We start from the raw sequence: 23,869 nt of genomic DNA on the forward strand, positions 1-23,869 counted from the left end.
CTTCTAACGTTTCTAGAATGTTTCCTTGTTACCCTTTGTCTTTAGCAAGTTTAATCTCATTTTGTGCCTTGGTCTTTCCAATTTTGTCCCTACATGCTTGTGGTGTTTATATTCATCCTTCATAATTTGATCTCGTTTCTACTTTCTGTATGACTTTCTTTTGAGTTTCAAATTGAACATCTCCTGGTTAAGCCAGGGTGGTCTCTTGCCATACTTCCTGTCTTTCGTACACAGTGGGGTAGTTTGCTCTTGTGCCATTAATAATGTCTCTTTAAAAAACTGCTAGCTCTCTTGAGCTGTTTTTTCCCTTAGACTTGCTTCCCATGGGATCTTACCTACCAACTCCCCAAGTTTGCTGAAATCTGCTTTCTTGAAATCCATTATCTGCATCGTTCTGTTTTTCTTCCTACCATTCATTAGAATCATGAATTCTATCATTTCATGATCACTTTTACCCAAGCTGCTTTCCACTTTCAAGTTCTCAACCAGCTCCTCCTATTTGTCAAAATCAAATCTAAAAGAGCCTCCCCCACCCCCTCCCAGTTGCTTTCTGCACCTTCTGAAATAAAAAAATTTCCAGTGGACTCCAAGAACTTGTTGGATAATCCGTGTCCTGCCGTCAGCTTGTTTCCTAGGTGAAAGAAGCTGTTTCCTTGTGTTACCTGATATACCAGACCAATCCTTTGATCTTACCCATAAAGAGAATACCCTTGTGCTGATTTTCCTATAGGTTTCCTTGTAGATTTCACCATCTGGCACCTGGTATCTGGCTTGGTATGCAAATAGGCATCTATTGTATGTCATACAATACACACCTGACCAGACAAATAACTGCAAAAGAAGTGTAGAGGGATGGGTGTGAAGCTAGGGATGGTGGCACCGGAGGGGTGGAGGTTTTGGTGAGAGTGGTTGTGGCAGGGCGAGAGGATGGGGATGGAGGGAAGGGCGGGGTTGGGACAAATGGCTCCAAAGGTGAGGAGAAGGCAGAAGAGTGTGGATGTAAGCTCTGGATTAATGCTGGTGGAAGGAAGGGTTGATGCTATGGGGGGAGTGGCAAATGGGTGAGAGGAAAAAAATAAATTTGATAAATGCTGTGTAAGTTATGTTTTTGTAACCCCCATCAGGAAGTTTGGTGCCTTTCCCTTCTGAGGAGGAGGAAAAGTGAGCAGCAGAGTTCTGGCATTGGTACATTGTGGGCGGGGGGGGGGGCCCAGGAGTGCTTTTGCAGCCCCCCTAATGAAACTGGAGTTTGTAAAAAGGGCTGTTGCCCCAACAGGCCTCACTGTTTGGATTTGCAAAGGAAGACACAAGGTCCTAATGATCACTGCTTTTAGCAGAACTTGAGGGGTGGGGTGGGCACATCCCAAGAATATGGGTATTTAAACAGTTTATCAGTAACTGCTACTTAACCCTCTTTTTCTCTGTTTTTATAGAAGTCATAGAAGTGCACACAAAGGAACACCCAGACTCTGTGTCAGCCACATTCACTGTTGATGAAATGGAGACTACAGCGGGAATAAATAAAAGCATAAATATGCCAACTGCTACTGAAAGTAAAATAGAGGTATCTCCATGTATTTATAATATGAAAGTATAAGAAAAACTCAATTCATCTGAGGTGTGACTATTAATTAAAATTAATAAGGTATCAAATGTGAGCTTTCACAACGAGCCATTGCATTTTTTCTTTCTGTAAAGTAGATCATGTCAGATGATGCTGATCTGCTCTAGAACAGCAACAATCTCTGACTCTGTTCAGGATCCTTTCATACTAAAGAAGCTGCCTCTTGATCGCCATCTTATTTTTCTCCCACTCCCGAACGATCTGAGATTTCTTAATATGTTGACTCTTTGGTGGATGGGGAAACAGTCTTTAGTCTCTGCTATCTAGAGCTTGAGTTTCAAAATTGAAAGGCATGTCTTGCCTCAAATACATTTTCTAAAGAAAACTTTGGTCGTTAGCAGCTCAACAAAGTTGTTTTGGCGTTTAGCAATGAAAAACCAAAATAAGTTTGATCTTGAAAATAGCTAACTTTGTATTTCTTAATCTCGCGGCTCTTACCTTTTAATCTGGTGAGGCAAGATTTATCCCCCCTGTACATAGAAACGGTCACTCGATGGAATTGGTGTATTAGGAATTAAATCGTCCTGTTGGCAACTTACCTTCCGAGAGTTCAGGGTGTGTTGGCGGACACTTTCAGCAGGCATTTCACCATTGATCATGAGTGGGAGCTGCATGATTTGGTAGGGACCTCCCTTTGCTCAGTAGGGACCTCCCTTCTGGGTTCTATTAGTCTCCCAAATGACTAGGAAATGCAACAACTACTGTTCCAGGGAAGCTCTAGGTCTAAACTCTCAAGGCAATGCTCTCCTTCTTCCCTGGTCAGGACAGCTGAAATAGGCCTCTCTTCCCTTACTGCTCCTATTGTGAGTTCTATAGAAATTTGACAGAACAGGGACAAGTCATCCTCATCACTCAGTTGTCCCAGACAATTTTGATTCCCAGTTCTCCTTTTAATATCATTTCATCCTTCAATCAGCATCCAGTCCTTTTGCAATCTCTTGATGCGGGGAAGAACAGGATCAGACAGCCTGACCCTAGAACGTTTAATCTCATGGCTTGGTTTTTGAATGGGTATCAACCTTAGAATATTCCGGCTCTGAAGCTGTATAAAGGTAGAAAAGATTCCAATAGGAAATGCTGTTCAGCTGAGTGGAAGTGGGCACAGCTGAAATGTGTATCTCCTGAGTCAGCAGATAGCACAAAGTAAGGTGAATATGTTCTTTCTCTCAAGATGACTGGGCTGTCCTTCAGTTCTGTAGGAGTCCACCTGGCAGCAATCAGGGTGTGCTGCCCACCATGTAATGGAGTTGCACCCAGTCCAGTAAGGGGTTGTCACTGACTGCCCTGTAACGATGAGTGCTTCTGTGCTATGCAGATTTGGTGTAGATCCCTGGCACCAGCAGTCTGCTGACCGTACAGTGACCTCACTTCGGCTTCCATCAGGCTTTTTATTTCTTGCAGAGTGACACCAATAGTCCTTCCAGTCCTGATTCTCGCCAAAATCATCTCCCCTTTAGTATCCAGTCCTTCACTGGACCCTCACAGAAGTTATCCAGTTTACTGTTTCCAAAGAGACAGAATGTATTATGCATCCATTCCTGTTAATTTGGCTGCAGACCCACAATTTGGTTTAATACACAGCACTGAGATGGCTTTATAATAAAACAAAAATAAGTGTATTAACAAAGAACGTAGGTTTAAGTGATTACAAGGAAGAGTGAAAGAGGAAGGAAAGGTTACAAGTGAAACAAAACATGTTTTCTAGTGACTAAATCTTAATTCTAGCAAGTTACAATACTTAAGCAGTTTCCTTACTTATATTATCAGCATCCCTCCTACTCTAGACCAGAGGACCCAACTTTCATTGATATGAAGGATGCTGCACCCTTCATCCCCTCAGTGATGGATGACAAAATGGCTTTTTGCCTTTGCTGATACCTTCCCAGATCATTGACCCTGTTTCAAGAGATAAGGCTTCCTGGGGGTGCAGTCTCCATCCCCCATTGATATTAAGTGGTCATCTTCCCCCACTTGTTTACCTGGTGGCTTTGTTGACCTTGCATGTAAATCTGCTTTTCATAGTCTCTGGTCACACTTTGCTTAATTTACATTGGAGACAGTCAAACCTGCCAAACCACATTCCTTTGTCTGGGATAGGCTAGGCTTAGGCATTGCCTGTCAAATACTTTAAGACCATATTTCCAGCTCACAGCTATAATTCTTTATACACTGCCTATATATACATAACACAGTATTAATAATGACTAGCATATTATCAGTTTGCATATGAAACATTACATGACACCTTTTTAGGTACAGATTATGAGAGCAGTAGTTGGGGCAATGAGTGTATCAGGCCTGCTTCAAGTTATGTTGTGGTGTGCCCTTTGCCGGTTTGCAGAGGGGCTACCTGCGTCACATACTTATCAATGAAAGTTGCATTCCTTTTGGCCTCACCACAGCCAGAAGTGTAGGTGAGCCTGGAACTCTAATGATGGATTCACCATCCATTCGATTAGGACAAAATCTCATTATGACTACATCTAAATTTCGCCCCCAGTCTACTTTCGGAGTTCTGCTTAAACCAGTCAGTCCACTTACCTGTGTCTTTTTTCTGAAACCAGATGGATCTGAGGAGGAGAAGAGACTTTCATTTCCTCCTGAAGTAATGTAATGAGCATTGACTTTTTACCTAGACAGGTCAGAATCAATCAGAAAATCACCTAGACAGTTTTGTGCCATAGCAGAACAACTCTAAGGTCAAGCTGTATCTTCCCAGAGGCTATTTAAATGGATATCTGGCTATTTCTTACTTTGCTCCCAGCTGTAACATCTTTCTCCCCTTATCTGGTAAGGGCTCATTCTATAAGAGCAGAAGCAACATCAGGGTCATTGCTTCAGGATATAGCTTCTTGATGATTTCAAGGCAGCTATGTGGAGTTCCATCCACACATTCATAAGACATTATGCTCTTGTACTGGACTTCTATATTGACTCCTCCTTTGGGACAGCAGTCTGTCAGAAAGTTCTGCTGCCTGCATCCTGCCACCCTTCTGCTACTTTAATACTGCTTCAGCCACCCACAGTGTAATTATACATAGGAAACAGCACTCAAAGAAGAGAAAGGTACTTACCTTATAGTAACTGGAGATTCTTCGAGATGTGTGGTCCCTGTCTGTATTCCACTACCCACCCTCCTTCCCCTATGCCTCCAATCATTCCTGAATTCACTGTAGAGAAGGTACTGGAGGAGGCAGTTGGTCTACTCTGCCCTTTATACTTTGTTTGAAGCATGAGGAGAGCAAGGGTGCACCTGTGGACCAATGGACACTGCTTGCAAGAATTCTCTGTTTCCAGGTACTTGAAGTGAATATGCACCTACAATCAAATACAGACAATGATCACCCACTTCCCAAGAACCTCCAGTTACTATAAGGTAAGTAACTTTCTTTCAGGCAGGACAAGAGGTATAAAGAGGCCTGATGGTGAGCAGTATGTATTCAGAAATTGGCTTCAGTTAGGGCTCTCTCTTTATCCAGAGATTATCTCTCTTTATCATGTCTGTAGCCTCTCCTCTCTTCCTTGTAAACTGGCATGTTTCTGTCCCAGTCTCCATTATCTTAGTACTGGTTTCTTATGTTGAATTCATAGGAGGCACAGAGAGGATGTTCTTCAACTGTGGTGGCTTCTGTACTAATTCTTATAAAATTTGCCGGCTTGTTGCTTTCATTAGCTCTTTTCTAGACACTTTCTGAAACTCTTGTGAAGTATGGATCTAACTTCTTATGGTATTGATTTTTATAAACAAACTAAATGATGTTTGTGCCTTATAATATATTCCAAGTCATTTACAAGTCACTTGCAAAATTTATAACACTCCTGTAGGCAGTGATGAGCTTCCAAAATCTTAACAACGGGTTCCCTCCTCACCCCACGAGAGGGCTGTTGCCCACCCCTGTCCCCCAGGATCCCTGCCCCATCCACCCCCCTCCCCTGTCCCCTGACTGCCCCCAGAACTGGGCAGGAGGGTCTTGTGGGCCACCGTAGTGGGTGCCCACCCCTAAGAGCCAGAGGCACCTGCTGAGGGGCGAGGTGGGGAGTCCCGGAGGTGCAAACCTGGGGCAGCTCCCAGAAAGCATCCGGCAGGTCACTCTGGCTCCTAGGGGTGGGGGAGCATAGCTGGGGGGGAGCAGGGGGAGTGGCCACTCCCCCACTGATCATATCAAAAGTGGCGCCTTAGGCACCGACTCCATGGGTGCTCCAGCCCTGGAGCACCCAAGGGGAAAATTTGGTGGGTACAGAGCACCCCGCGCCCAGCCCCAGCTCACCTCCACTCCGCCTCCTCTGCCTCCCCTGAATGCACCACCCTGCTCTGCTTCTCCCCCCTCCCCCCCATTCCCGCAAATCAGCTGCTCGGCGGGAAGCCGGGGAGGGCTGAGAAGCAGGTGGCGGCTTCCTGCTGAGGCTGAGGGTGGCGGAGGTGAGCTGGGGTGGGGAGTGGTTCCCCTGCCTCCCTCTCCCCCCCTGCCCCGGCTACCTGCTGCGGTGCTGGCGGCCCTCCTCCCGCCCCCCTGCCCCAGCTCATCTCTGCCTCCCTGGGCCTGAGCTGGAAGCCGCGACCTGCTTCTCAGCCTGCCCTGACTTTGTGTGCGAACAGCTGATTTGCGGGAAGCCTGGCGGGGGCGGAGAAGCAGAGTGGGGCAGCGTGTTCAGGAGAGCAGGTGGAGGCAAGCTGGGGCCGGGGGTAGGGTGGGGAGCTGCTGGTGGGTGCTCTGCACCCACCAAATTTTCCCCTTGGGTGCTCCATGGCTGGAGCACCCATGGAGTCGACGCCTAAGGCACCACTTTTGGCCGGTTAAATTTAGAAGCCCTTTTAGAACCGGTTGCCCCTCGTGGAACAACCGGTTCTAAAAGGGCTTCTAAATTTAATAACCAGTTCTAACTAACCGGTGCGACTGTGCCTGTAGGAGGCTAAGGCTGAGTTATTTTTAACTAAAATTTGGGTTAAGCTTGTATTTAACTTTATTTCGTTTTAGGAAAGACTTGATAAGAGCAAATTTGAAGACAAGCTGCCTGATTACACAGATCCTATCCTGAGCATAAGCACAATTGCTTCAGCTATTGCTAATGCATCTGCTAGTGCTGATCCTTTCCAATTAGCTGCTATGATAATGGCGCTTTCAAATAAAAGTAGAGAGAAACCCTTGCTTCCTGAAGCTGATAAAGATACAGACCTCTCCTTTATTAATCAGCCTTTATCCAGCAATAAAGAAAAGCATAATGCTTTTAATATAGAGAAATATCTTAAAAAGACTGAAGCGACTGGGCATGAAAGTGAGCCTGAAAACTTTACAAGATCTGATGTATCTGTCCATGACCTTATTTGGGATAGCTCTTTACCGTATACACATAAAAGTCAAGATACTCAGGCAGCAGACTTGCTAAATAGTAATCTTCTTATGAAGCAACAAGGAGGGAAATGGTTTCTGGACTTTACAGAAAGCTTTTATGAAGAAAATGGCACCCAGGATTCCTCTTGTGCATCTAACTTTCCTGAGAATAGGAAGAAAACTGTAAACAGGGCTGAGCATTCAGAAAAATCATCTGATTTGATAACTGGTAAACATCCACAGCCAAAGAGAACTAGCCTTACTTCAAATGTACTAGATACAGAAAAGATATCTAGTGAAAATGAGACACAAGGATTTTTGAAAGTTCCTGCAACAGAAAAGGAGATGGTGTATATAGGCAAGGGTGCTTCATTAAAGCAATTTGCTAGCCAAACCAATAGCCTCACAAACTCACATATTAACTATTCCAGTGAAAATAAAGAAACAGCTCATCTGGTGATGAACAACATTGTTCCTAGATCAAGTAATGACTCAGTGAAGAGAGCAACTACAGAAAGCACAGTGTCAACCAACAGCTTAAAACTTGTCCAGCAGCCTACTATGCCATTACCTATAAGTCATACCAAAGCAAAATCTACACAGAAACTGAGCAAAGATGAAGAGAGACAAGGTGGAAACATGCAAAAAAGAATCAGGGAGGCTAGTGCTACTTGCAATAATTTTGTAAAACACGTGACTTTTGAAAAGCCTTCTGTGACTTCCCCAAAAAGTATTGGTAAGTAAATGTATAGCTTCAGTCCATTTCCTGAATGGCCTGTTTTGAAAATAATCTTATTTTAATTGTGCTTAAAGGGATTATTCTGTTAACAGATCAGAAACCCACGTCTTCTGAATGTGATTTACAATCTTCAGAGGATGAACAATATAGCTTCAGACCCTCAACTTCACCACTAATTCATTCTTCTCCCAGCGAAGCTTCTGGAACAACTCTTTCAGGGTAAACTTTTTTGATGGGGGAGTGGAGAACTAACATTTCTATATACCCCTATTTATGCTATATTTTGAGATGCCTACCTGAAAAGGTAATGCCTGAACTCAATTTATTGTAGGCTCTTGTTTCAGTAATGTCTAACTCTAGTATCCCTCAGTTATAAGTATCAGTAGTTTTTTTTTTTCAAATATGCAAGTGACAGGAGCCTTGAGCAATAGTTGGCTTCATGTATTTCCCTGCTCGTTTGAGCAGAAGATCTCTGCTTCAGATACCAGCTTTAATTGTTTTGTGGCATTGAGATGAATGTAGCAGTTCACACTTCTCACAGGTATTTTTTTCCAGGCTAACTCAAGCAGACATCACTGGATTGGTTGTAGTTTGTGGGCTTTTAAAGTTTTATTTGCAACCATAAGGGCTGGAAGTTTTTTTTTTAAATGACAGCTCAGGTTCTAACAATTGTGAAATTTAATTGGGATTGTAGGCCTGGACCTGTAATACCGATGTTTAATTTGGCCCTGGTGAATATATAGTCGTAACTTAATATCCTGACTCATACCTCATGATGATAAATGGAACATGGCCCCCTCAACAAAACAAGTATGACACCCTTACCCTAATTTTCATGTTTTCAGTTACTCTTAAACAGTAACTTTTGTTTAGAATTAAAATGTTGTACATGCTGTTAATTTTCAGAATTATGGGGCATGCAGCTTTCTTCCAGAAGCTAGTACACAATTTTGGATGAATAATCTATTTTATGCTGCTTATGTATTACAAGATGTAAAATGTATAGCTTTGGGGTATCTTGATAAATAATAAAAAGAAAAGGAGTACTTGTGGCACCTTAGAGACTAACCAATTTATTTGAGCATGAGCTTTCGTGAGCTACAGCTCACTTCATCGGATGCATACCGTGGAAACTGCAGCAGACTTTATATATACACAGAGAATATGAAACAATACCTCCTCCCACCCCACTGTCCTGCTGGTAATAGCTTATCTAAAGTGATCATCAGGTGGGCCATTTCCAGCACAAATCCAGGTTTTCTCACCCTCCACCCCCCCACACAAATTCACTCTCCTGCTGGTGCTAGCCCATCCAAAGTGACAACTCTTTACATAATCAAGTCGCGCCAGCAGGAGAGTGAATTTGTGTGGGGGGGTGGAGGGTGAGAAAACCTGGATTTGTGCTGGAAATGGCCCACCTGATGATCACTTTAGATAAGCTATTACCAGCAGGACAGTGGGGTGGGAGGAGGTATTGTTTCATATTCTCTGTGTATATATAAAGTCTGCTGCAGTTTCCACGGTATGCATCCGATGAAGTGAGCTGTAGCTCACGAAAGCTCATGCTCAAATAAATTGGTTAGTCTCTAAGGTGCCACAAGTACTCCTTTTCTTTTTGCGAATACAGACTAACACGGCTGTTACTCTGAAACCTGATAAATAATAGTATGATAAAATTATAGGTGACTCCTTTATATAAAAGCTTTCATAGTTGCCCCTCTCTTGAACTCTGGAAGGGTGTTCTCCATGCAGAAAATGTACATTTTGGGTGTGAAGTAAAAAGAGATGTTGGATGCTCTTTGGGAAAAATATCTACTCCTGTTGATCTGGATGTTGAGAAACGCCATATGGTGTTAAACATAACTGAAGAAATACAAACCTGCTTACAGTGAAGCCCTCTTCATGCCATAGCAGTTTACTTTTTAGTTTTAGATGCTTAGACCATTTCCATAACCATAGTATCAGTGCGCCCAAGCTTCAGTTTTATGGCTCAAGATGTGTCCTTGGCACCCCAAATGTAGATCCTAATGAAATTGGGGAATTGTGCATGCATATCCAAGGACAGATTTTGGTCTGTTAACAGAAATCATAAGAAACAGAAGTTTTACTATTTAGAATCCTAGTGTTGATTTAGGTATCTTGGTGGTTGACCTATCCAGTTATTTTTCAGCAGTAAATAGTCTACAGATTGAATTGAACAAAGCAGCTAATTAAGATAACTGAATACCTAAAAAAGTGGTTTCTAACATTTAAATTTTGATTTTGGTGGGGATGAAGTGTGAACATACAAGTTAATATTGACATACTTTGCATTTCCTCCTCAGATCTGAAGCGGATTCTCCTTGCACAGCACCTTCTTTTCAGACATCTGCCTGTAATGATAGTACCTTAACTCAGTCAGTATGCTCAAATCCTAGCATGAGTCGACTGACGTATGTCTCTGCAACTGACAATACCCTTAAGAATATAGCCATCATACCGAGTGCAGCGAGATGTGAGGTAAGATAGTCTTGATCTCTATCATGTATGTAAAAGTATTTCTAAAAAAAAATCATTAAATTGTCTTCGAAATACTGAACATTTTTATGACTGTCTGCAGTTTAACGTTTGACGGGCTTTAAAATATAACTTGAATGAAAAGTTTGTGGCAATTTTTATTTAAGTGAGTAGTTACCTTTTCCGGAATCAATTTATCTTTAAAATTGACTTGTTGAAAGAGTTACCCTTTTTTTGCCTCTACATTCATTAAAGGAAGCTTGAGGCTTTTCCAGTTTTTTTTTTTTTTTTTTTTTTACACTGGGGAAATATCAGGTCTTGACTTACCTGTTGGGCGCCCTTCTGAGAGTGGAAAACATGAGAAGAGCTCAAAAGACTAAAACCTGAGCAGTTAAATGCGGAAGGTATTTTAGTTATTGTCTGAAATTGTTTTTGCTAATATCTATTTAATTCAAACTCTTACAAACACTTTGGGTAGATGGACACTGCGGTAAACCCCATGACACTGAGTCTCTGAGCCCAGGTCAGATGATTCAGATGCCTGGGGCTCAGGCTGCAGGGCTAGACAATTACAGTGTAGACATTTGGGCTTGGGCTGCAGCCTGGGCTCTGAAACCCTACCCCCTCGTGGGGTCTCCAGAGCCCAGACTCTAGCTTGAGCCTGAAAGTCTACACTGTAATTTTACAGCCACCATGAACCTCTCTCAGCTGATCTGGGCCAGCTGTGGCCATGCTGCTGGGCCTTGATTGTAGTGTAAACATACCTATAGAAGAGAAGTTCAGAGATTTAACACCCCGGATTTTTCAGTTGAAGACTGAGGATGCTCCAACTATAGTTTTCCAATCCTTTGAAAAAAATCTGTCAAAACCAGAAGAAAATTCTCATTTTTTAAAGTTAAAAAACATTAAACAGCTTTTTAAAAATAAAACCAAAACACAACAAAAAATCAGATTTTCATATGAGTTATAAAGGCAAAACACACTTCCCCATTTGCCGGTTAACTTTGATACAGTTTCTTATTTCTTGAGTCTTTGAGCCTCTGTATGTGGGAACTACATTGAGCAAACGATGCATTGGCAGTGTTTCACAGCACAGTTTTGATTTATGTTAGACAATTTTTCTCTTAAATGTAAACTCTCTTCCATGTGTTTCCATAATTCTATTCCTTAAACCACTGTTCTGTAAAATCAGCTCATCTTGTCTGTGAGCAAGCATGCTTTTCAAGTGACTGCCCCAACAAAATATGAGTTATTTTGGTCCTTACCTCCTGGACTCCTGAAAGTATCAAAGTATTCAGTCAACACTGTGGTGTGAGAAACATTGATTTTGGTAGTAATTATGAATTTTTATCTAGTGTTCATCATGCTAAAGTCCACAGATGTGCAACAATGGGTACTTCACCCTGTTCATAGCATGGGAGCAGAACCAGCCAGACATCAGAGGAATGCCTCACCTCCTGAAATTTTTGCCACTTTTATTTGTCTCCAAGGCAGGCTTATCCAATCCTCTCAGCTATAGAGCGTTTCTGATAGATGCCAGACGTTGACTTCAAATTTCTAGCTAACAATTCAGCTAATTTGTAATCATGTCCCAGGCCTGTACTTGGCTCTTAGGAAGTTTTTCCTCCCTGCTCAGTTCTCTCTTCTCAGGTCCTTCCCTGGCTGGTGCTGCTTCAGGGTGAGAGCTAAGCTGAGAGCCACAGATAAAAGGAAAAGTCTGTGTCCCCTTGCTCTTCCTCTTCTTAAGTGTCTCATTGAAGCTTGGCCTTCTCTGTGGGCAAAATATAGTTTCCATTTAGAAGCCTGGTTTAGGCAGGGTCACTCTAACCCCATCTCCTGGCCAAGAAGGGAGTTCGGCAGGGTTAGAAAAGCCAACTTCAGTGCAAGCAGCGCCTTTGCCCCATCTTTGAAGGGATTGATTCCAAAGGGCAGCACACCAGATGGAAGATTGCAAAATCCCTGGAGCCCACACCAGCAGTCATGCTCTTGATTGCAAAGCTCAATTGCCTCCTCCCCTCTCTTATCAGGCTGCGGTGGACAACAGTGGACGCAGCATGAGCACTGCCAGCACCAGGAAGTAAAGTAAGGGATTTTTGGGTCCAGCTATCTACTTGCTGACACCTCTGTCAGAAGTCTCCCAAGGGTCCCTACTCATATTCCAAGATGGGGGCTTAATATTCAGTTAAGGTGGAAGTGGCCTATACTCAACAGTTGACAAAAAGGGGAGAAGAACTTGAATATTCACCCCTTCTTATCAACTGTTGAGAATAGGCCACTTCCACCTTAATTGAATTGGCCTTGATAGCACTGACCCCACCGCACCACTTAGTAAGGCAACTCCATCTTTTCATGTGCTGTAATATTTATACTGCTTACTGTTAGTGTCTAAGGTGCCACAAGGAACGAGTTGTTTTTGCTGATACAGATTAACATGGGTTACCCCTCTGAAAAGGGATCATCCAGAGTCAGATAAAAAACTGACATTTAAAGATTCAGGTTTATTTAGTTAGGGGAACCTATCCCTTGCTCTACAGTAGAAGAAACTTTGGGATATTTATTTATTTATTTATATTTAATTAATTTAGAAATGCAGTTAGCACAATATATACTTGAGGAAAGTGGGATGGAGTTACACTAGCCATGGAAGCTAACTTAACTGGTGGGAACTTGAGGAAGTGGGGCATTCCTCAGCAACTTACAGGTGTAGTTTTGTCCCCAAGTTCGAAGCAGGTGGAAGCACCTACTGTAATTGATCTGTGGACCTTATTACTAGAAGAAAGGGAACTTTCAGAAATTTGGTTAAACCTTATTATGTCAAATGGCCCTGTAGATCCTTCCCAGCAAAGATTCCTGATCCACTTTTTGGTATGTACCAATGTAAACCCTAATTGTTTTCCTATAATTAGGTTAGGCAGAATTCAATGTTTACTTTTTATAATTTTGATAGTTAATATTAATGGTTACTTTAAGCTTTTCCTCTCCCCCTCAATTTTTATCTATTTTTAAATTTTCATAGTGGCAGGAAGTTATGGTGAGGATATCAGACAACTATTTAATAACAGTAGATGATGATATTCAAAGTCAGCTTTATAACTGTTAAAACAGTGTCAACATCATATGTCAAAATATATAAAGTAAATATCCTTATACTCTAGTTTTCAAGCAGCATTTTTCTTTCTATGCCTATCCGTAAATTTTGATTTAGGGATGGAAATATTTTTTTCATCAGTTTATGTACAGTGAAATTGACATTTACTGACCTTTACGGATAAAAATCTCATCCTTCCAAGCCTGCCTATAACTTGTAATATTAATGTGTGATATTTAACAATTTCTGTTCTAGAGTAATAATGCTAGTGAGTTGAGCACAACAATAATTCGAGCCAGTCCAACTCCATTAGTAGAACAGACTACTGAAAAACCTGAAGACTTCTCATGGCAAAGAAATAGAAGAGGAACATCATTAAACACTAGTCAGAGAAACCTGAATAAGAAATCAGAAGCAAGTGATTCTACAGGTACTAGCAACAAACTTGAAGATTCAGTACCTAACCATAAATTGTCCAGAGAGTGTTTGCCAAGAAGTGAAAATGAGTTTACATCTAGTCTTCCAAACACAACATCCAGTCAGAACGAAATGGGACATGTTAATCCAGCTTTACCAAGCAAGTCATGTGTCCTTCAGCCATTATCTGTTAATGTCGATACACCTGTAGCTTGGCAGGATCATACAAACAAAACAAAGAAGCCAGGTTTATCCTCTTTAAATATGGTACCCGCATACAGTGCATTAGGTGTTTATATTCCATTAAATCAAAACACGTGTGGTGAACAGTATATTCCTATTTCAAGTTTCAAATCCCATGGATCTGCCTCCGAGACTCAGACAGTGTCTTCTGCAATTCCCACGCTACTTACTGGACGCTCACTTACAACAACAGCATTTGCTCAACAATACCTGGGAAACATGCAATCAAGTGGAAGTGTTGCTTTGCCTCAGTATGGTGGCAGCTGCACCGGTTGTTGTCTTCCAACAGGACTTCCTTTTTCTAGCATCCCAGCAGGACACATTCAGAATTCAGTTACAGTAGGAATTCCTTTAGGTCCGAGTGTTGGGCCTGGATTGTTGGGTACATCTTCCCTTTGTAATCCACACTCTGGTTCCTGGAACCCGAATATTTTAAGTACAGAATCGTATATTGGGCAATCTAATGGAAGTAAACGGTGGGAGCCATGTGGGTTTGGTAAGTTTTTTTTCTTTTCTAAATGTCATAATTTTGTTTAAAATACTGTTACTGATCAAAACAGTTTAAAATGGTAAATCAAACTTAATTTACCCCAAGAAATAGAAACTTTCTGTGTTTCACTGGTATACAGCTACAGCTGTCATCTGGTTTGTTTCATATACACTGGTTTTATTCTTTCCATCTTTATTTAATTTTTGTATTAAATCAACATTTACTTAAATAGTATCTTTGAGACTCATACACTGTTTGTCATTAGAAATACTAGGTCCTAGCATTCTTCTTTCTAGAGGATTTGGTAGGATCTTTAGGGAATGTGAGTAGTGACATGATGCAAGAAACTTGTACTGCAGTTCTTCCTGTTTCCAGTTGAGTGATTCGGAGATGGTAAGTCACACGCCACCTAAAATCCAAGACTCTGCATCCTGTTCTACTCCCACAGGACATTAAAAGTGCTGTAGGTCTTAGTTTTACCCTCGCTTGCTGTCACTGCTCACCTCAGCCAAATATTTTCCTCTCCCTCAAGCAAAAAATAATTAAGTCCTGACATCCCCTTTGAAGAAGAAAAAACTTTTGTCTTTCACTGTACTTTTCTCCTTTGCTATTGAAAGCAGGAAATGGGAGCTCCTGACTGTTTTTGCATACCTTCTGTTGTTTCTTGTTTCTGACCTGGCTCCTCTCTTAAAGAGCATTAGAGGCACATGAACACTCAACACTGAGGATATTTTAATCTCAAGCTCTTCCATTGTTTCTGTACGTCTTTTTCTGGTTATGTGCTTTCTGAGATGAGATGACCGAAACTAAACCCAGTACTCAAGGTCAGGATGTGCCATTGATTTACCTCTGGCTCTGCAACCCTTGCAGTATTGTTTACTTTAATACAGGCTAACAGTGACACTTTTGACTGTTGCTCCTGAATTGAGTAAATATCTTAATTGAGCTTGTTCACAATCCCTTGGTCACCTTCCTGAATAGTTAGTTAAACTTACTAGCCATTGATATAACTAGTTCAGTCCGTTCCTTCCAAAGTCCATTATGTAAGTCTTAGGCAGATGCACAAAGTGTTGATACATTCTGTTGTCCAGATTCCTGTCATTGTGAGGCTCTTTTAAAGCTATTCTAACTCTGGTATGGAATTGGCTCACCTAAATTTTCATATCTCCGTAGTCACTCCCTTTTTCCATGAATTTAATTCATTTATACTGATCTTAGTATAGATCTCTACCTTAATGTTACATTAATGGTGCTCATTTAATTTAATTTTCCTTTTAAGAATGGGAGAATAAGGTTAGATGGCTTCTAAATACAAGCATGTATTTCAGCTAAGGTAGCCCTAAAATAAAATTTATGGTTGTTGCAGGCATACAAAAAATGGCGATTTCAAACTATTTCAAACCTACTCGACTCGTAAACAGCTTTAGTGTTAAGTTCTGTTGTAATAGGAGAGGTTTTTCAATTTAATGACACAAACCAGTTTTTAATTTATGTAGTATTCTAGAACTTAGTTTAAAGAGTAGAAACCTAAAGTCAGCAGTCAGTTTTGTAATAAGTCATGACTTAAAGTAAATGAGCCTGTAAAGGAGCGGACTCACCCCTGCGGTGCCTCCTGCTGGTCCTTGGGAATTAGCTCTTTTTTCCAACCTGGAGCTCCCTCTACAGGTTGGTGATCCACCCAGCTCTGGCCCTTGTGTCCTTCACAGACCCTAGTGCCCCTTTCTCTGGGGTTCTGCCCCCTGGCAGTACTCCCACACTCTGCCTCTGGGTCTCCCCTTCCTGGGGAACCCCAACCCACTATCCCCACCTTGCCTAAGTCTGGGCTACTGTCAGTCATCACCAAGCCCCCGCTCCCTGGGGCAGACTGCAGTATAAAGGCCACTCATCATAGGCAAGGGGGTTGGGACCTGTTGCCTTCCTCTGCCTCCCAGTACCTCTATGGGCCTTGGACCAGGCCCTACAGCCTGGGGAGTTGCCAACCTGGAGCGCCCCCGCTCAGCCTGCTCCTTCCCCAACACTGCACCACCCTCAGTACCCTGTCAGGCAAGCAGCCAGGCCCTGCTCTCTCCCAGCCTGGAGAGAGACTGCTTGGGCCTCTGGCTCACAGCCTTTTTATACAGGCCAGTGGGGGCCTGATTGGGGCGTGGCCCAGCTGCTGCTGCTGCTTCCCCAATCAGCCAGCCACAGCCCTCTCTAGGGCTGCTTTTAACCCCTTTTATTTTAGTAGCAGGGTAGCCACCATGCTACAGAGCCTAATGAGTATTGTGATGCTGGATGCTTACAGAAACACCGCATTTCCTGTAAGGTGTAGATAATGAACCCCATAGTTACTATTTGATGCGAAACCTTAAACTGCATAGAGTTCAGCTAGTACTGTTTTTTTTGTTGGCTCAAATAACTGTATTTGGCGCAGTTCTCTTAAACATCCTCATTTTTAAGAACACTAGAATCTTGAACGCTTAACTAAAATGCTCAAATTCGAGTTTATGGGGAAACATTCCCAGGAAATATCAGACCAGTGTCAGTAATGCTTGAAATGAGGGTGTATTTGTCAAGCCAGGTTATGAACTATTTTAACTCCATGACCAATTTGATAGTCTGGTTTAGTTACTTTTATCAGGGTGCTCATGATAAAAAATTGTAGATACATATATTCATAGATATACAAATATTGGTAATTAATAGAGATGGTTTTCTTTCATAGGACATGTGAGAGTACCAGAAGAGCTGAAGTTCCCTAATGCTTGTTGTGTAGGAATTGCATCACAAACTAATCTTGGTATTTTTAATCCAACTGAACGATGGTTGCAGGTCAGCATTGGAATATTCAGTATTTCAATTAATGGAGAAAAGGTAAGCTTTTTCAATATAGCTTTTAGTGTACAGTACAATATTTAAAGTGCTAGGGACAGGGACTACAGAGTCCTATGAACTCTTAAACTCTTTCTAAACTCGTCCCCTCCTGCAGTTTTAATGCATCAAAAACTTAAACTCCATTCCTTTCCTGCTATTATGACACAAATTCCAGTGGAAAAAAAGTTTTGTGGTTGGCTTCTTCCACACTAGTTGGTGCTTATTTTTTTTTCCTTCTCTTAGCATGTAGCCTCTACTACCTTAGTAGCTTCTTATCAGCTATGAACTCATGATCCCAACTTAAATCCCTGCATGGTGGGTGGTGCAAACATCTACCTACCAAACTCACCAGAAATTTGTTATTGCCACGTCTACAAATGTTGATATCTCTGGGGTGAAACTTCCAAAACATCTCACTGATGCATACTTTAAGAGGCTGCGTAAGCTCAAACATCAAGAAGGTGAGATCTTTGACACCGAGAAAGAAAAATGTGAGATAACAACAACGCAAGGCAGATCAGAAGACAGTGGACTCGCAAATCCTGCCAATAATCAAGAAGGTGCCTCAGCTCCGTGGCTACCTGCGTTCTGTATTTTCTCTCTCCAGTGGAGTTTAGCCTCACAAATTGATGTTCTAAATTTTCTGAAAACACATTAAAATTGGGGAAAAAACTGGAGGGCGAAAAAAAACAAAACAAAAAACAAAAGCTGGCTGATACTTAGTACAGCTTTAGCATTTGAAACCAGAACTGGTAAATATTTACATTGAGTTTTATGTAGCAGCTTACTCTTCTTGTGTACTCTGCTCTGGAACAGCCTTAAGATTTTTTTACTGTGTAAGCTATATTACTTCATTTTGTAAAACTAGTTCTTCATATACAAAGTCTATAGGAGTAGTGGAGAACAAACACAAATATGTTCATGTTGCAGGAAACTGAGGATGTAAAACATTCCTTCTTCTACAGTAACTCCTCTCTTAATGTTGTAGTTATGTTCCTGAAAAATGTGACTTTAAGCGAAACAATGTTAAACGAATCCAGTTTCCCTATAAGAATTAATGTAAATAGGGGGGTTAGGTTCCAGGGAAATTTTTTTCACCAGATAAAAAACGATATTTTTTTATATATATAATACACATACACAGTATAAGTTTAAAACAATTTAATACTATACACAGCAATGATTGTGAAGCTTGGTTGAGGTGGTGAAGTAAGAGGGTGGAATATTTCCCAGGTAAGACCTTACTGCTAAATGATGAACTGGCATTCGGCTGAGCCCTCAAGGGTTAACACGTTGTTAAAGTAGCCTCACACTCTACAAGGCAGCACAAATGGAGGGAGGGGAGACAGCATGGCAGACAGACACACACCCTATGTGTGTGTGGGGGGGGCAGGGGAATGTGCATTGCCCTTTTAAGTACGCTGACACAACATTCTAAGTACATTGCCTTTAAAAAGATCAGGAAGGTGAGATAGCAGCTGCGGCCAGCTCTCTCTGTCCTGAGCTCTGTTGTGTCTCCCTCCTGCTCTATATGGAGAAGGGGTAAGTGGGGGTGGAGTGGGGGGGAAGAGTAGGGGGGAGGGGGGACACCCTCACATTAGTCCCCCTCTTCCCCCCTTCCCTGTACAGCAAGCAGGAGGCTCCCAGGAGCAGCTCCAAGGCAGAGGGCAGGAGCAGCACATGGCCGTGTGGGGAGGAACAGCTGAACTGCTGGCAATTGGTAGCCTGCTGGGCGGCTGCTGCACAGGCAACTTAGGGGAACGGGGAGCTGATGCAGGGCTGCCGGTCCACCCTGGTTCCAAGCCCCCACCAGCTAGCTCCAACGGGCTGCTCTTCCTGCAAGCAGTGGACAAAGCAGGTGGCTGCCAAACAACATAAGGGAGCATTGCACAACTTTAAATGAGCATGTTCCCTAATTGATCAGCAACGTAACAATGAAACAACTTTAACTGGGACGACTTTAAGTGAGGAGTTACTGTACTTGTTCTGTACAGTCTTGTGTATATTACAATAAGCTACAGGCCCTGAGCAGGCCGGTGATCTTGGTTCTGTACAAACTGGGGGAAGGATTTTTCCAAAAACTGAAAATATAAAATTCAAATGATGCAACAGTTGGATGAGACAGACACATGCGGAAACGGACAGGAGAAGGTAACATTAAAACCATTAAGCAAAAACATGATCAACAAGTATCAGTTTACCGCCTACCAAGCCGTTGTTAGATAGCTTTGTGGGCATCATCTTAGAGGTAAGTCTTAAGGGTGGAATACTTTGCCTTCTTTTACTTTTGCAGAAACTAACAAGGCTTATTTTTTTAGATGGATCCTCTGAAATATCAGTGTCTAGTGTTTAAGAACAAAACCATCATAGGACCTCATTCTACAGAAGAGCTGAAAATACTTTTCTTACCTTGTCATCCTGGAATCTTCCAGTGTGTCCTCAGTATTTCATCTTGGCCAGTTTCTGCAGATACTGAGACAATAGTCCAGGCAGAAGCTTTGGCAACTAGGGTAGTTTTGACAGCAGTTGCTGAAAATCCTAATCTCAAGGTAAGAAGCAGTTTGTTATATTGAACTGGTATATTCTTATGTGTTTGCTTTTTCTAAATAGTTAAAAACTATTTGGAGAGCTCAAGATTACTTTATTTTGAAAGGAGATGAGGATACTTCATGTAAATGACAAGGTACCCGAGGTATAAACTTTAACACAAAATACTTAGCAAAATTTATTTGCGGAAGGGCCCCTATATGGGGCATTGGAGACTACTGCTTCATGGGTAATTGGCATTTTGCCTATGCTAAGGGATGATGCACAGTTTCTCATTTCATTTAGTCTTAATAGTTGGGTGGCTAAAATATGAGGAATAAGTAAGTTTTCTTATTTGAGTAATTGTCCACAGAGATCCTCCTTTGGTGCACATACTCTTTTTGTGAGATTGGATTTTTTTGGCCGTGTGTGTGTGTGTGTGTGTGTGTGTGTGTGTGAGAGAGAGAAAGAGAACACCATTCTTGTGCCGTAGATGCTCATATGTTCCCTCACTTGGGCCCTTTACCCTTCATCAAGCTGGTGGGTGGTTTCTCCTAACTTCTGAAGAAAACACTTGATCTAACCATTCATTCCTGTCTGTTTAATGCTGGTTAAAACAAGGAGGCAAGCCTGGTTTTGAAAACAGAAAAACCTATTCTGAAGTCTCAATTGTGGCAAATTCTTGCTGTCTCAGGAGCTGATCAGTTTGTCCTCGGTTCTACGCTGTCACTGAAGTGTTCCTGTTGGAGTCTTTGTGAATTTGAGTGAGCGAGTCAGTTCCTTGACCCAGTTAAATTGTCACAAAATGGGTTTCTGGTTCTGTGATTCCAGTCCTAATGCCATGGGCATAGCTGCTCTAGCTTCGTATACTTGCCAGTTGGTCATGCTGCTCAAAGCTCTCTTGCCTGTCTCTGGAGTTACTAGTTCTCTCTTCCTCATCTGTTGCTTGGAAAGTAAGTTTGTAACCAGGAATAGTCTTTGGTTGCCACCATCACTCAGATTGGAGGGTAGTCATGACTAATTTGTTGCTTGGGGTACAATTCCAATGTGGCATAACTATGCTGATCAGGAGAATGTTCTGCTGCTTACTAGGAGTCATTTGTTAGTATACAACTTGCATCTTAAACTACAGAGAAGCCAAACACTGTCATATATTAATCAGGAACCAAAGAGCAGGGGATAGCGACAGAGGCTTGTTTAGTACTTTGTAAGCAAAGATCTGTTTTTTGTTTCTCTGAGCCAACTTTTCTGCCGAGGTTTTGAAATCCAGGATACAAGCAGCTGAGCTGTGGCTAGTACCACCTGGAAAAATGTGAAAAGACACAACTTCAGCACTTTCCTGTCTTTCTGCAGTGGGGAACTTCAAGGTGGATAAAAGCTTTCAAGTAAAATGTGGAGAGGATGGGGTGAGAATGAGAGGCAAGCTGCAGACTTTGCTGGCCCCTGAAAAACCTCTAATTCCCTCCTTGACTTTGACTTCCTGTGTTTGCCTTCAAAAATAAAGTGTGAATAGAATCATCCTGTGCTTACCCTAGATACCCACAAAGGGCCTTGCTTTGCTGGAAATGCTAAATCTCTATGGATACAAACTTACCCTTTCTGGTCTTCCCATCCTCTCCAGCTATACCTTTTTTATGTCATCAAAAAGGTAGAAATCACTTAAGCAAAAAGAGAATTCTTGATGTTGAGAAATTTTGAGCAGGTTTTTACTGTGCTCATAGATAGGAAGTCTAAAACTGCATATTTCATTCTTGGTAACCTTCAGAATCTGGTGAATAGATTCAAGTACCACATTGAAGATTATTGTTTTACAGGATTGTATGGATAAAGGCTTAGGGTCCAAGTGGCAATGCACGTTCCTCAAAGGGCCTGAAGCAGAGTTTTATGTTCTGAGTTCTCATTCAGAAGTGACTTATCTTGCGAAGTGTACACTCTGGTCTCCTTTGGTCATGCATTCTAGTTCTTAAATCATCCTGTCATGTTCTCTTTGAACTCTTGAGAGATTATCCGATGTCTGCTTCATTCATGTCTATTTGCTTAATCAGAGTGGGGAGTTACAAACACTCTACCTATGCCATCAAGATGGGGAACATGTTTGATCACTATTTCATTTCCAGGTAGTACTTTTCAAAATATTCACAAATGTGAGCATTGTCAGTCTCATTCATTAGAGAGCTTTTCTTTATCCTGTCTGCACCTGCTGATTGGAAGACTTCTTACCATGATCTGTACTGCACAGAATGACTCTAAGGAATTCTGTTGAAATAGCAATTATTTCTTATGTATCTCTTCAGCTTCTCAGAGATGGATAGCATCTCTTTATTGAAATAAAGGTTTTAAGGTCACTAATGGGTAGCTATTCAAAATGTAAGATTACATTAATAAGTTAACAAAAATCAAAATTTGCTCTTCTGTGAATACCTCAGTGCAGCATGTAACTTGGTTCAGTTCTTGATATTACCAGTACGTGAACATTATACGTATCCTTTCATTCCTGTTTAACAATCTTTTTAGCAGCCTATGAACAAATGTTCTTAGTGTAGTTCTCAGAAGGTTCAATTTTTGTTTATTCCCTCAAACTGTCCTCCTGAGATCTCAACTGTAAATCAAGTGTCTTGAAGAAAGAATAATAAGTTTTTGATTATTTAAAGCTGATTTCATGAAGTGTTTATATCAAACAAAACACACTTCTAAAATTAAACATCAGGTTTGTGTTCTCCGTGAGATGTAAATTCTGCATTTTTACTGAGCTGCTTCCACAATGCTGCTGTTAAATTCCTGTGTCCTGATGCCCAGCCTGTTCCACTACTGCTGGCTTTGTGTGCTTTACCCTGCCTACCCCATAGAAATAGATTCAGGCTCAAAGTGTGGGAGACAGTCCATCGGATGGTGCTGCTTGTTGGTGTCAAAGCCAACTTCTCACTTCTGACAGCAGGGGAACTGCACTGTATTGCTGGGTGCAGGGAAGCAGAGAGGTAACGTAGAAAAGCATGGTCCTTCCCTCAAATTTATAAAGGCTATATCTGTCTAATACCAGGTGGAAACAGGAAAGACAGATGGTCTAGATTTTGGTGACCTGTCATCTGGCAGCTGGAAGGCTCTCCCACTAAAACTAATCAACAAGACACATGCTTCTGTGCCCATCAGACTTATTATCAAAGCAGTAAGTATATTAAGTTATATATATCTAAAGGTGGAATCAGAGGACTGGAAGGGACCTCGAGAGGTCATCTAGTCCAATCCCCTGCACTCATGGCAGGACTAAATGTTATCTAGACCATCCCTGACAGGTGTTTGTCTAACCTGCTCTTAAAAATCTCCAATGATGGAATAAACTTTTCTGTAACACTGATTCTAGTAATCAATGTTGATAAGGATGAACTTGTCATGGGAGAATCATATTTTTAATGTATCTGTGATGGCTTTTTTCCTGTATTGCTAGGATATGTTTTCACAGAAGGGTAATTTTGAATGATCAATTCTGTGACACCCTCAAAGGCTATACCCATACCTAGAGATGTATCTTCAAAACTTCCATGTCTATAAATTACTTTTGAAAATATGGATCTTAATATTTTATTTTTAAAAAGCGGTTTCATTATGACAGAATGCTGTAGCGTGGCGTTGCTTCACATTTTCCAAGGAACCAGTTAATAGTTCTATTGAATGTTCACCTCAAACTGATGCAATCTCTCAGCTAGCAGCTCCATCAGTTGTAAACCATGTGATACATGCAAGTTATGATGGACAAGTAAGTAGCTCATAGCAATATTAGTTTTTGCAATTGTTTCTCTAAAATGATTCTGGTTACAGATAACTGAATTCACACTAACTCTTTGTAAGAAGGGTAGTGATGTGATCAATATTGTTTTCTTGTTGAGTTCATTTTGGTTTTGGTTGTGGGAGTGATCAGCCGGTAGTTTAACTGTAAGAGTGTTTTTGGGTGGTGGAGAGGGTAGGTAACTTGTATCTTCATAATTTAAAATATTAACTAAAAATCAAACTACTGGGATTTTCCAAGAAAGCAGATTCAAGATTATTCAGAGGTTTTACTTTACTGTTT

General features: G+C 41.5%; 1 protein-coding gene across 1 annotated transcript in view; it reads left to right on the forward strand.

Annotated features, from left to right (window-relative positions):
- The window catches only part of CEP192 (centrosomal protein 192), a 215,417-nt gene that overhangs the window by 97,187 nt on the left and 94,361 nt on the right, over positions 1-23,869 (forward strand). Inside the window, exons 27-35 of the mRNA XM_075124731.1 lie at positions 1,434-1,564; positions 6,601-7,690; positions 7,786-7,912; positions 10,018-10,192; positions 13,533-14,433; positions 17,132-17,280; positions 19,599-19,829; positions 22,844-22,969; positions 23,414-23,557. Coding sequence (XP_074980832.1) covers positions 1,434-1,564; positions 6,601-7,690; positions 7,786-7,912; positions 10,018-10,192; positions 13,533-14,433; positions 17,132-17,280; positions 19,599-19,829; positions 22,844-22,969; positions 23,414-23,557 — 3,074 coding nt within the window. The remainder of the gene's footprint in view (positions 1-1,433; positions 1,565-6,600; positions 7,691-7,785; positions 7,913-10,017; positions 10,193-13,532; positions 14,434-17,131; positions 17,281-19,598; positions 19,830-22,843; positions 22,970-23,413; positions 23,558-23,869) is intronic.

This window comes from Caretta caretta, chromosome 2 (genome assembly GCF_965140235.1).
Source record: "Caretta caretta isolate rCarCar2 chromosome 2, rCarCar1.hap1, whole genome shotgun sequence".
In the NCBI taxonomy this organism is placed as follows: Eukaryota; Metazoa; Chordata; order Testudines; family Cheloniidae; genus Caretta; species Caretta caretta.